Source organism: Durio zibethinus, chromosome 25, assembly GCF_047325235.1.
Source record: "Durio zibethinus cultivar Kanyao isolate XHJ-2024 chromosome 25, ASM4732523v1, whole genome shotgun sequence".
Taxonomy (NCBI): Eukaryota; Viridiplantae; Streptophyta; class Magnoliopsida; order Malvales; family Malvaceae; genus Durio; species Durio zibethinus.
The window spans coordinates 10,680,363-10,695,178 of NC_143186.1; the positions used below are offsets into that span (position 1 = coordinate 10,680,363).

Genomic DNA, 14,816 nt, shown 5'->3' on the forward strand with positions numbered 1-14,816 from the left:
CATTGAATCCAGACCTATTATTGTAATGTCATCGTCAAACCAACACAAAAGCATACGGTAGTCAACACGAACTGTTTAAAAGGTCAGGAAGGAAAGTACGTCTTAATTTCCTCTTTTCTTTACATTTCCTTTCAAAGAAACATATCAGTAGTTACCGCGAAATTCTTAATCTATTCTACTTCACCATTCAAACAAGAAGATCCGAGCATTTAAATTTAGTAGCAAATTTCCTTCGATCATCGGTTTTGCTCTCTTGTACTGAATTAGGGTAACCTTCTTGTTCTCCTATGGCCCTTTCCTCTCTCTTCTTTTAATACCGTTAATTAGATTTCCCTTAATTTTCTACGGTTTTCAGATTCTCCGAAATTTTCTTTCTTTCCTTCAATTTTGACAGAGAAAACTTAAAATTAGATTTCCGTGGTTTTTGGGATTGGTATTGGGAAACTCGGGATTTCGCTGGGATTGGATGGAGATATCGATGATACCGAGAAATCTTTGGCGGAGGCCTGAGATGAGGCTACCCCCGAAAAGAAGACGGATTCATCAAAAGATATTAAATGAGATACCTCAAACAGTAATGCCCATAGTTTCTTCTCCGGATCTTCAACACGTAATTTCTTTTTCAATTTAGTTTACCTTTTTTTAAAATGAAATAAAACATTTACCTAATTTTGGAGAGAGATCTCAACTATTTGGGAAAAAATAAGAGCTTATTATTGGACGTTTAAATTTTTAAATATTTTGTTTCAGTGTTATTGAGAGGTTTATTTTTTTCTTTTTTTTTTTTTTGCTGTATTTTGGTGGTGATGATTTTTTTGTCAGCGGAACTCCGATGCTAATGCTTTCCTGATCCCGCCATCGCAAAACGATCTGTCGGATGAGCTGAACCCCATTGAATCGAGGCCAACGAAGAGACCTTCCCAAAGCAGTGTCTCAGCTTCCCATCCGATCCCGCCATCGCAAAACGATCTGTCGGATGAGCTGAACCCCCTTGAATCGAGGCTAAGTAAGAGTCCTTCCCAAAGCAGTGTCTCAGCTTCCCAACCGATCCCGCCATCGCAGAACGATCTGTCGGATGAGCTGATCCCCCCTGAATTGAGGCTAAGTAAGAGTCCTTCCCAAAGCAGTGTCTCAGCTTCCCAAGCTGAAGACTTGAGCTCTGGAGTAAAAACGAAGGCTAAAACTGCTGCTGCTACCGATAAGCTTAAAGCCTTAAAATTTCTAGCTTCCATTCTTCGAATCGGACATTGGGAGGTAACTTTTTAATGAGTCTTACTTAATTGTTTTATAAAATACCTTTATTAAGGGGGTTAAGTAGCTGATGAATTGTTTACTTGGTATGAAATGCAGTAGAAGTCGAGATACGAAGGTTATTTAGTGGCCAAGTGTTATTTTGCACAAAGCATAAGCTTTTTTATATAATATATATTTTTGCATTAAAAGAAGTTTTATATTTTTAAAATTTTTTTTATTATTAGTTCAAACTAGTTAAAATTAAAAATATTATTTTAATTCAAATTAATTATGAATTTAATTCTGATTTAATATTATAAAAAAGTATAACATTTATACTAATTTACAGTGACAGATCAACTTTTAATGAGATTGTGTACATAGACATCCCAAAATTAAAAAGTAGTAAAATTAAAAAAAATTCACTAGACATTTTCGAAAAAAATTTTTGAACAACCCGAAAATGAAAAAAAAAATTAAAAGAAAAAAAATTTTTGAACATCATACTTGATGATAAATCTATCAATAATTTTTTATATATATTGTAAATAAACATCCCTAAAAAATTTTGGATTCGTCATTATTAATTTAAATGGATTCTTCTTCCATAGACTTAACATTTCACCTTTTGATTTACTATTTTTGTTTTTTAATAAGGATGTTAATGACTAGAGTAGAAATTGGATCAAATATTCTTCATCGTTATTTTTAAATTTTTATATTATATTCATTTCTATATTCATATTTAATGAATATTTTAAATTTATCTTCATTTTTGTAAGTATTTAATATATACGAATAATTTTTGTATTTATAAATTTTAAAAAAATCAAAATCAAAATATATTTTTTAATTTTTTTATAAAATTTTTATTTTTCATATTTATGTAATTTTTTTATAAATATGTTAATATATATTTTAGATAAAAATATATTAATTTTAATTAATTTAAAATAATAATTTATATTATTTAATAAAAAATTTATTTATTAAATATATATAAATAAATATATAAAGTATAAGTATGGAATGATCGTTATATAACTTTTTTTTTTATCTTTATACTCAATAAAAAATTTAAAATTATATTTATTTTTATTCTCATAATATAATATATATATTCATCTCTGTTAAGATAAAAAATATAATTCATCGTTAAATATAAATAAAATTCACATCTTTATTTTTTAACATCATTTTTGTTTATTTTATAAACGAATTTGTAGGCAAAACAACAGGCTTGGAAAACTGACCGTCGAAGGCACATCGTTGTCGTGTTCTTTTGTTAAAAAAGAAAAAAAAAAGGCAACGAATGAAAAAAATATATAATTTTTTTATCTTTATACTTTTCTGTTCTTGTTATTTTTTTCATTTTTATTTGTACTTTATCAAATAAAGTCGAAAAATCATATTCTCGATTTTTTTTCTTGCTTAATACAAAGAGTTAATTGCATACTTAAAAGCAACTGATCCAATTAGATTACTACTACTATGAGTTTTTGTTTTTTTTATTTCTTTTAAACTTAATTTCAATTGGAAAAACCTACATTTTTATAGCGTCACAATCTATAAATTTCACTAGCAAGCGAAATAATTTTTATAATCATGAATTCAGTATTTTAAAGTTTTTCAAGTTTTTAAAAATTTAATATTTTATTCGAAGTTTTTTAATTAATGGATAAAGTAAATTGAAAATTCAGTTAAATTATGATTTAGTTACCCACTAGTGGAACCTTTCAACTTTTTGTTTGAATATGCCTTCTTAGCACCATCTTAATTTGTTTATTTTATTAATGCATTTCAAGATCGTAGGTTAACGAGGAATGGATATTTTTGCTCATCAATGTAGTTCTAGAGGTATTGTTGGTGGCTTTGGAGCAATGCGCCTCCCCTAAAAGACCTCAATTTTCGCTAATCGCTATGGTCGTGTCCATTGTGGCCATGTTTACTTGCATCATTGAGCTCTTTGACAGGGGACGAAAAGCTAAAGTTGCATTCAAACGACAGGGCCTGAGAAGTTGGTTTTACCACCCATCTTCAAGTGAAAAGTCGTTCTATTCCTTCATCGACATGTTTGCTTTGATTTCTGGCCTTGTGCAGTACATCTTTTCAGTTGTGGCATATTGCTATCATCGCAGGGGCCGCGAGAATCCTATCAAAGTATCTGTTGTTTCTGTCATCTTCATCATATGCATGGCCCTTTCTAAATTTACTAGCAATGAGAATGTTGTATCACCATCATTTAAACGGGGATTTGAGGTATAACTTTTCACAGTAAAGGATTGATCTATTTGCTTCTGCAGAGGAAATAATCTATAGTTCTGTGACTTCTGTCATGTTCATTATCTATTTCTATGTGTTCTTAACAAAGTCCCTTCTCTTGTAGGCAAAGACCCAAGTATAAGGTTTCCTATTAAAGACAAAACAGGCCAAAGATCCCTTGTGTTGGTGGCAAGGAATAAGCTCAAAAACTTCTGGATTCCTGATCCAAATCTCACCTTACAGGAGATGTATATATCAACTATCAAATAAACTAAGGAGAGCAAAGAATAAGCAGTCGTAGGGACGAGTTTTTTTTTTTTTTTTTTTTGTAAAATCAAACATGCAAAAGAGTTGTAGGATTTACAAGCTTAAATGGGGATTTCTCTATTGACTTTACTGAACTATGGGCCATTTTTAGTGGGGTTACTCCTGTTAAATCCATGAATATCAACAGGTTGGAAATTGAATCCGACTATTTAACATCAGTCAAGCTAGTAAGAGGAGGCACATCCAAGGTACAACATTCAATGGAAAAAAAGATAAGCCAACTTCTAGACAATGGTTTGAATTGGGGACTCAATTATATTTTAAGACAAGACGATAATTTTGCTGATTGGCTGATAGGGTAGAACCTGAACCAACCAAGAGGAATCATAATTCTCGAGTTTGTGCAAGAAGAACTAGCCATGTTGTTGGCACATGAAATGGGAATAGGTTATTTTAGATTAGTTTAGTTTCAAAGGCGTATGCCCCTACTTTATACGGAGAAAAATATGCATGAACATAATTTTTTAGTTCATTTTTATTAATGTCGTTCCTGTTATTATTATTATTATCAAAACTATTTATGCATAAAATACATATATCATCATTAATTTTATTTTTATTTTTATAATATCTTATCTTATTGTAATTAATTTTATTATCATTATTTTTTTAATCTCATCGATATTAATTTTATGATTCAATCCAAATTATACTAAAACAAAATCTTTTATACTAAGGATTACAAATGATTGCTTTGTTGGTAAAAATGCGTTTTTTATGAAAAAAATGTGCTTTTTTCTTTTAAGATTTTTTTTATTGGTCAAAAATACACTTTTTTACAAAAAAAAAATGTTTTATCTTTCTTTCTTATTTTGTAGAATTTTTAAGGAAGCTACACTAAATAAAGACCATTGCAGAATAATTTAATGGAATCCAAAGGTGTTATTATATTATAAATGTTATTAGCACTAAACAAATGCACTAAGACAAAATGACAAATTTGAAGTTTTTTTTTTTTTTTTTTTGCCTGTGGTGGTGAACACGAACGGTTTACAAAGATAAGGAAAAAAGGCGTCTTAATTTCCTTTCCCCTTTGCATATTTTTTTCAAAGATACATGCCAGTAGTTACCTCAAATTTCTTACATAACCTATTCTACTTTACAATTCTAACAAGATAAGCCGAGAATTTAAATTAAGGTTAGTATAAAATTGCCTCCGTTCATAGATTTTGCTCTCTCATACAGATTTAGGGTATCTTCTTGTTGTCCTATGGCCCTTTCCTCTCCTGATGCCTCCTCCCCTCAACCAAAGCATGATGTTTTTCTGAGTTACCGACGTGGAGACACCCGATCTCTTTATAAATCAGTTACATCATGCTTTGCAACGGAAAGAAATTAGTGCTTATCCTTTCTTTCAAGGGGAGTGGAAATTTCTTTGGAGCTGTTCGAAGTTATTGAAGAATCAATGATTTCAGTAATCATTTTCTCACCACAGTAATGCTGGTTCGTCAGGTTGCTTGGACCAACTCATCAACATAGTGAAATGCAAGCATTGGAGGTGAAAGCTTGAGATACCCATTCCTTTCCGTGAGGGTGTAACACTTTGGTCATCCTTAAAAAATATTTCTCACCTCAATACTATATAAGTAACACGCTCATTTTTTTTTTTTTTTAATTTTATAGTCAAATTTATTAAAATATTTTATGAAATTTAATACATAATAACTTACATAACACAATTTATCCAATACAAAATTTATTATATATAATCACAATTTATCTAATAATCAATCATGCAATTAAACAAAATCATAATTTGTTCTTAATCTTAATTTTTTCAAATTAGAAATGAATAAAAATTCTTATATTAAAACAAAATTTTGAAGCCTCAAACACTTTAACCGAATTTAAAAAAAGTCATTTCACTTAAAAATTTTCAAAAAATTTACGTGTTTGTAACTTTCTTAATTTTATTTATCTTTAATTATTTTACTTTATTTTCAAATTAAAATTTTAGTTAACAGTAAATAACTTAACCAACATAAATTATTCATAATATAAATAAAAGAAAAAAATAAATCAACTATAATAAAATCAAATCAAAACGAAATCAAACGATAAATCAAATGAAAATAGAAAATAAGTTTTATGCTAAACGGGTCAAGTCATACATGAGTAGGCACGTGGGTTGCAATGGGTCAGGCACAAATCTTCAAAAAAATTTTAAATCAAAACAGTATCATTTCAACCAGAATAAAAGCCAAATTTTTTCTATCCCTTTACTTTTCTACTTTGGGTTTCTTTCTTAAAATTTTCCTCTGAATTCTCTCTAAAAAATCCTTGAATGCCAGTCAAAAACTCCAACGTAAGCCAAATCACGACAAAAAAAATGCAAAATTTGGCAAGAAGTCACCGAAAATTTCCAATTGGCCGCTGAAATCTTCAACAAGTTCAGAATTGTTTTCAAAAAGACCCAAAAAAATTTTCAATTTCTTCTTCTATTTTTGTTTTCCCAAATCTAAATCCCTTAATTTCCATTTAATTCTATAACTTAACCAAGAACTTTTCCAAAACTCAATAAGAAAACAACATTGCCTAAAATTTTTTGCCAATTGACCCACGATTTTTTTCTTGCTTTCTTGCCAACTTTCTTGATTTCTTTTTCAAAATTTTTTTCTGCATATTTCTTGATTGTTTTTAATTTATTTTTATGACTACTAATGGGATCTTTTTATAGGCCTCTAATTCTAATCACAATAGAACAAGATTTTCTTAATTTCCATTTCTTAATAAAACTAGGTTTTGGATTTTTAGTCCAAATCTCTTTCTTGTCCTTTTTCTCAAATATACTCATTTATCAATTAAACTTTCAATTCAACCTCCCAATTTCGTTATCAACCAAACTCTTTTTTTTATTTAATATTTAATATTTTATTTTTGTAATTAATCAAACTGCTCAAAATAAAATAAAATAACAATAAAAAGAATCTAAACATTTAATCTTAAAAAATAAAATTAACCCTAAACTAAATGGGTATCTATAGCTACTCCTATTTGCGTATTTTCTATAAAATAGAAATTATGCAAAGATATAAACATCTATTACATCCAGGTTTGATACAAAAAAAAAAAAGTCTAAAGATTTTCATCTAAAATAAAGATTCGCAATTTACAATTGATATTCAAAAATTCACAACTCAAAATTCAAATATTAGCAATTTGAAATCAAGGATTCGCATCTTGAACTTTAAAAGTTCACAATTAAGTTCAAAGATTCTCAATTTGAATTTAAAGACTTGTAAAACATTTGAGGTTCTCTTAAAAATTCAAAGATTTACAAATAAATTCAAAGTTTTAAAGACTCGTAGGAATTTAAAGATTTACAAAATTTCAAAGATTCGCAAGAGCTTTCATATTCGCAAGATTCAAAGGTTCGAAAAAAAGTTTTAAGATTCGCAAAGATTAAAGATTCATAAGAATTTAAGGATTCGTAACATGTTAAAGATTCACAAAAGATCAAAGTTTCATAAAAGTTCAAGATTCACAAACAATTTAAGATTCATAAAGAATTCAAAAATTTACAAATTTCAAATATTCGCAAAAAATTTAAGATTTGTAAAACATTCAAAAATTCATAAAAGATTCAAGACCGTAAAGATTCAAAATTTGCAACGATTTAAGATTCACAAAAAAATTCAAAATTCACAAATAAAATTTTAAAGCTTCAAATCTAAAATTCAAAGATTCAGATTTAAAAAAGTTTGAGATTCACATCCAAAGTTTCAAAGATTTATATTCAAAAAGTCTTAAAGATTAAAAGGTTCACATTTGAAAAATCTCATAGATTCTCATCCAAATAGTCTTAAAGATTCACATTCAAGATTCAAAAATTCACATTAGAGATTCATATCTAAGGTTCAAATATTCACATTCGACAAAATTTAAGGATTCACATCCAAATTTTCAAAGTTTTTCATTTCTCATCCAAAGATTCGCATTTGAAGCTCAAAGATTTGCATTTGAAAATTTTTTAAAATTCAAAAATTCACATTCAAAAAATTTAGAGATTCTTATCAAAGATTCGCATTTAAAAAAAATTTCTTAATAGTTTTAAAATCTCATCTTAATAAAACACCATAGACAAAGACCCAACAAATTTGAAAAATATAAAAGGTTCCTCTTATTAAAGGTTCAAGAACTTTTGAAAAATATAAAAAGCTTCTTCCATTAGAAGCTCAACAACTTTTTAAAAATATAAAAAAAAAGTCCTCTCATTAAAGGCTCAACAACTTTAAAAATATAAAAAACCATTTCATCAGAGGCTCAACAACTTTCAAAATTTAAAAAGCTCATCTCATTAGAGATTCAACAACTTTGAAAAATATAAAAGGGACTCTTATTTGAAAAAGATTAGGGATTCATTCAAATATTCAAATCAAAGATTCTGGATCCTCACCAAATGATTCTTGAGATTTACATAAGTTTTTAACATTCACATCAAGGATTCAAAGATTCACATTTAAAATCTTAGATATTCACATTCAAAATTCAAAAGGTTTTCATTTGATAAGTTCAAATCTAAACTTCAATGTCTCAAAGATTTATATAAGAGATTCTCATCTTGTGATGACAAAACTCCTCTAAACAAAGGTTATGAAAAATGAAGAGCTCATTAACCAAGGTTTACCACCCTTTTTGAGATCATTTTCTTCATCCAAAGGTTTCAAACTTTATCTTTGCCAAGTTTTCCTCAAAAATCTCATCATGTCTTATTTTTGAAAAATATTTCCTGAATCAAGGATTATTACCTTACTTATTCTTTCAAAAAAAATTTTCCATCAGGAATCAAATCATATTCTCAAAAAATTATCCCCTACCAAGGATAAAAATCAAGTAAAAACATTTCACACCCTCATTAATCATCATTTCAAGATCCAAGGTCATAACTTCTCATCTAACAAATTTAATGAATTCAATGTTTATGAATGCAATGCATCAATGAAACTCTAATCATGGCAAAAAAGTTCTTAAGACCCCTTCATGGCCTTCATTACTCAACTTCTAAGTCCTTATTTTTCATCTCTTAGGTAATCATAACTACCTTATGATCTCTTTTTAATCTCATCGTTCATAATATTTCTTTTCAGATTCTCAATACTAATAATTTCATAATTAACTTATAAATTCCATCAATTTATCCATTATCATTTCCATCATTTAGTCAAAACTTACAAACTCCATAGATTGATCCATCATTGTTTTCATCACTTGGTCATCATATTTGCAAATTATCTTCTCAAGCTTCTTTCACCTTTCTCATTTCATTTTTTTCTTGCCCCTATCATTTTAGATTTCTTTTCAAATGAATGCAATAATTTTTTTTAAATATTATCATTCATTTATTCATTATTATTTCAATCTTACAACAAATGTAATGTAATCATAAATTTTCTCAATTCATTCAGAAATGCAAAACTAGTAAAGAACAAGAAAAATTAGAGAAAATGGCTATTTATTATTGAAAAGAACAAAAGAAATCTAGTCAAGAATAAATAAAGAATGAATAAAAGCAAATTACTGTGACTATTTGGATAAGATATCAACATCCAAATAATGAATATTCAAACAATTTTGAATTTTAATTTAGAATTCTTTCTTAAAAACTCATTCCATTGAATTTTCATAGCATTTTGAACACATCAAATCTTACCCCAATTTAGTAGGATCTTCAAATGACACTGATATTTTTAACTCAAATATTTTTTACCCAAATCGCCTTTTCAGATTTTTAATTTAAGTCTTCCTTTTTTCTTTTTTTTTTCATTTTTCACTTTTCATTATCTTTTTATTTTATTTTATTTTTATTTTTCATCATTTCTTGATATCCCCATTTAATTTCAAACCAATCCCAAAATACTGAAACAAATCATGGTTTCATTATCCTTTCACAAGCATGCCTTAGTTCAATATTTGACTCTCCAATTCAAGCATTCATATTTGATCAAAATGGACTTTTAAAGCACATAACATAGACTAAGGTAAAAGGTTATCAAAAAAATGATAAAATAGGCTTTAAACATGTGCTTGAAGGATTGTAAACCAAAAGTTCATTTCATCATTTGAAACACCCCGGCATTTTGCCCCATTCTTCATCATTTCTTTACATTTCCTTTAATTATTCTTTTTCATTTTTTTATTTCTTTATATCTATTCTTCTTTATTATTTTCTTTTCCAAAAGAATTTACTCACAAAGAATTCTTTCTATTTTACCCTTCAAATCATTTGTGACATTTGTCTTTCTTTTAATGAAGGGTTTTTTTTTTTTTAATCTTCATCTTTGAGACCTTTTGTGATATTTTCTTTCTTTTTCTTTTTTTTTTTACAAACAAATCTTTCATAAAATTTGTTCTTAATGTAAAAGGTGATCTTTGGTTAGGTTTTTTAAAAAAAAATCATAATAGGCTCAAAGGGGTAGCAAATAAACAAATTTCATTTTTGTGAAAGGTAAACGAAATATGGACGTCTCTCATCTCAAATATGAATTTTTTTTAAAGGCCATATATTAAACATAGACTTGTCTTGTGGATAAATCATCATAAAGGACCAATGCTTATGAGACATCTCTATTTTGCTTTTAAATAAATGATCAAATAATTTCACAACTTGCTTTTGAACTCTTTTTTACACAACTTACTTAAATAATTTTCTTAGATCAAGTTTATCAATATGAATGAATTCCTAAAATTGAATCATATATTGTTATCATTATTGTCTAAACATTCACTATTTGAAATATGAGAATAGGTATAGAAAAATATATGTGAAGATAAAAGCATATAATTATTAGTAATTCTCATAAAAGAAAAAATGTCATGAAAATACATCTTATTTGCCACTTTTATTAAAATAATAAAATAATAAAATAAAATTTTAATACATAAAAGAAATCTTAACATTACTTCAAAAAAATCTTAAAATAGCAAGCAACTTTAAATAGCTCCAATTATCCTTATCATTATCAAAATATGCCCCCATGTGGTTAGGTAAAAAGGTTTTTATCAATGTTCAACCTACTTGGCTTATCAAAACTCACCAAGCTTGCTCAAATAAAATTTTGCATATTGTGCTTGAAAGCTGGGCAACTTTCTATTGAATGACTTACATTTTCATTATGATAATCACAAGTGGCATTTGTATCATACCACTTGGATAGGGCAGCTTTAACAATTTCAACTGAATAGGTGCTACCAAGTGATTTTTAACAACAAGTTCTAGGAATAACTCAGTATATATTATAGGAATTGGGTCAATGCAAGTTCTTTCTTGATTGTTTCAAAGTTTCCTCAAATTACTTGTCTGGTTGGTGGGTTTAACAATTGGTAGGAAGGTAGGCCTACACATATAAGTGGGAGGCTTAAAGGTTGGTTGAAAAATTGATATTGGCACTGGCTGATAATATGCTACTGCTATATGGGCTTGGTGTATTGGATTATGGTAATATGAGGCGAAACTTTCAATTTCTTACCCCTCATAGCTCATAGTTTAAGCTTTACCTTCATTCTTCTTTGGTGCATCAACTTTCTTTACATCGATAGTTTCATATCCATAACTTATTATTTACAGTATTTTCAATACTTTCACCAAAGACCACCATGTTAACAGAATTTTTAGTGACATTTCCAATCATTTTTTCATAGTAAGGAGCCTTTAGGGTACTAACAAATAGAATAGTGATTTTTTTCTCGGTAAGAGATAGTTGGACTTAAGCAGCCATGCCTCTCTACCTTTGTGCATTCTCTTTAAAGCTCATAATAGCTATCTTTTTCATATTCTGTAAAGACAATCAATCAAAAGCCAAATCTTTAATATGGCAATATGGACTAATGAATGCCCTTGCCAACACTTTTCATCATTTTGATGTGAGTTCTATCAAATTAGACATATCATTTAATGATATAACCTATTAGATAGTTTTGAAATACATGAATTATAAGCTTCTTATTACGAGTATATGCAACCATTTTACAATAATATATGGTGACATGAGTCACAGAGCATTTGGTCACATTGTATTTCTCAAATTCAAAGACTTTAAATTTAGTAGAGATCATCACATCAGACGCTAAACATAATTCAGAAGCATCCATAAACCCATAAAAGTTCATCCCTTTAACAACCTAAAATCTCTCTTCTAATATATTCATCTTTTGAGTGAAAAAATCTTCCATTACCTTAAAAGTACTTATCTTTAATTTTTTTTGTTCCTTAGGACCATCTAGATTAAGAACTTGAACAGGATTAAATTCTTTCCCACTAAATGAAGGATTGGTATAAGTTTGGAATGATCTTTAGGGAATTGTAGATAGCATTCTAGGATTTGCATATAGATATGCCCCAAAAAAATTATTGTCTTTACGCCCCTTGAGATGTTTGGGCTTGGTATAAGTTATACCCAATAGGGTATAAAGGGTCTACAACATCTTAGGATGGGTGATCTAGCAAAGCGAGAGTGTCATATATAGGCTTTCCTTTATTCATCTTATTAAGTATATCCATAATCATTTCTAACTCTCCCTTAATTTCCATTTAGGCTTTCTCAACCTTTTTAATTTGACTAGCTTATTTCTGTTCCATAAGCTTCACTTGAAAATGAGTGCTATAGCAATGATGAGTAGACTGTCAGAGATTATGTGATGACTGAGCTATCCTTGAATTTTTTTACCACAATTAGGATGATATGTTGCTAGGTGCCAAGAATTATCCTAACTTGTTAGAAAAATTCTTCTACATGCGTGAATGAATAGATGAATGTATGTATTAGATGTGATACACAATAATTCAATGATGCATAAATGAATAAATGCTTGCACATAACAATTTAATGATGCATAGATTAATAAATGACTGCATGAATAGATGCATGAGTTAATGTTTGCCCCTACAATGATGCATGTTAACATAAAAATTTAATAATGCATTAATGGATGAATACATATATTAGATGATAGATACATAAAAATTCAATGATGCATGGGTGAATAAATGTATGAATGTCTTAATATTTGTCGCATAACAACACATGAAAGATTATATAAACTTAAACTCTTTATCACTAAATTCATACAAATGAAACTACAAAAGTTCTTTCATGTGTCCTAATTTGGATTACATTCTAACAATGGGTGGACATGGCTTTAACGTAAGGTTGGCTTTTTATGGTTTTCTGCAGGATTAGGATATTTTGATAATCTAAAGATTTTTAAATTGTTTCCTACATCATCGTCCATTACAAACTAGTAAGGTATCCCAATCCTCACTCATAATAAGTTTCAAACGAAAAATATTCAATTTAAGTGAGAGTTTTCACTAGCTTACACGAAAGTTATCACCTTACAAGATTTTAGTTACTTGTTCCCTCTTAAAAGAGGATAAAGCTCGAGTAAAAAGCTTACGTATGAAGTACATGTGCAATATGTGTTAAGGAACATAAAAACAATTAAACAAACTTCCTTGTCCAAACAAATAGATGAAACATAAAGAACAAACAAATAAGTAAACATGAAATAACAAACATAATTAAATTAAGACCATCCAAATAAAGCTTAAATAATCTAACATTAAAAATTAGCTCGGCTCTCTAAGTCCCCAGTGGGTCGTTAAACTATCATAACGTGTAAATCTGAAAACTAACCTATAAAATACAACATATGAAGTCACTGACAATCTTTTATAACTAGGTGTGATTGATCACCTAAATGAATCTACCATTTTAAGGTTTCCTAACTTGACTAAGAATTCCTAAAAAGAATAAGTTTTCGTCTTCTAAACAAAATTAGGTTTGTGAGTTTAATTACATGTTAGAAAGGTCATAGCACCTCTATAATGCCCATAAATTTGTATCAACTAATCTTAAATTATCTAGTTAGCCTTAATTCCAAAGTCCTAACTTACTCTTATTTTTTTATTATTTTTGTTAATTTTAATATTTACATATTAGACATATTTTTAAGTTTTTCCCAACATTTTAATCGACCCCCTAAAAATATTTTTCACCTCAAGAATATTCAAGTAGTACGCCTATTTTCTTGAATAGGTTCATTGTCGGATTTATTAAATATTTTATAGAGTTTATTGCATAATAATTTATAAAATACAATTTATCCAATACAAAACTCCTTACATGTAATCACAATTTATCCAATAATCAATCATGCAATTAAATAAAATCATAATTTGTTTCTAATGTTAATTTTTTCAAATTAAAAATAAAAAAAATTTCTTATATTGAGACCAATTTCTAAATTCTCTAACACATTGATCGAATTTAGAAAAAGTTCTCATCTAGAAATTTTCAAAAAAATTACATATTCGTATCTTCCTTAGAATTTCATCATTGCATGAAATTTTATTTATCCCTAATTGTTTTGCTTTATTTTTTAAATTAAAATTTTTATGAATAGTAAATAACTTAATCAACATAAATTAATCAAAATTTAAATAAAATAAAAAATAAAAAATTTAAATTAAATCAAATCAAATCAAAACGAAAAATCAAATGAAAATTGAAAAGAGATTTTATGCCAAATTGGTTGGGATGTACCTAGGTAGGCACGTGGCTGCAATCGGTCAAGTGTGGATCTTCAAAAAAATTTTAAGCCAAAACGGTACCATTTTAGTGAGAATATGAAAGCGAACATTTTTCTTTCCCTTCATTTTTTTGCTTTGGCTCTCTCTCTCTTCAAAAAATTTTCCTTTTACTTCTCTCTAAGAAACCTTTAAACACTAGCTAAAAACTCCAACGCAACCTATATCACAGCGTAAAAACATAAAATCTAACAAAAAGTCACCAAAAAATTCAGATTGGCCGTCGAAATATTCAATAAACCCAAAATTTTTTTCAAAAAAAAAACCCATAAATTTTTTTTTCTATTTCTTCCTCTAGTTTTGTTTTCCCAAACTTAAATCCCTTAATTCCCAAATAATCATATAATCTAACTAAGAACTTTCCAAAAATCAATAAGAAAACAACAATACCTAAATTTTTTTACCAATT

General features: G+C 28.0%; 1 protein-coding gene and 1 long non-coding RNA gene across 3 annotated transcripts; one reads left to right on the plus strand and one right to left on the minus strand.

Annotated features, from left to right (window-relative positions):
- Positions 1–130: 130 nt before the first annotated feature.
- LOC111276011 (uncharacterized) lies at positions 131–4,392 on the plus strand. Of its 2 annotated transcripts, none has more exons than XM_089754609.1 (4): positions 131–574; positions 823–1,254; positions 3,046–3,492; positions 3,620–4,392. In XM_089754609.1, the coding sequence occupies exons 1-4, from the start codon at positions 467–469 to the stop codon at positions 3,635–3,637; spliced, it is 1,005 nt and encodes a 334-aa protein (XP_089610735.1). In that variant the 5' UTR covers positions 131–466; the 3' UTR covers positions 3,638–4,392. The 2 variants fall into 2 exon arrangements, with proteins under 2 accessions (XP_089610735.1, XP_022717450.2); XM_022861715.2 differs by having other exon boundaries at positions 132–610.
- Positions 763–1,046, minus strand: LOC149511617 (uncharacterized). Its single transcript, XR_016333733.1, has 2 exons — positions 917–1,046; positions 763–841 (listed from the first exon to the last, which is right to left on the minus strand). It is a non-coding gene; the product is annotated as an uncharacterized LOC149511617 (long non-coding RNA).
- Positions 4,393–14,816: the final 10,424 nt, after the last annotated feature.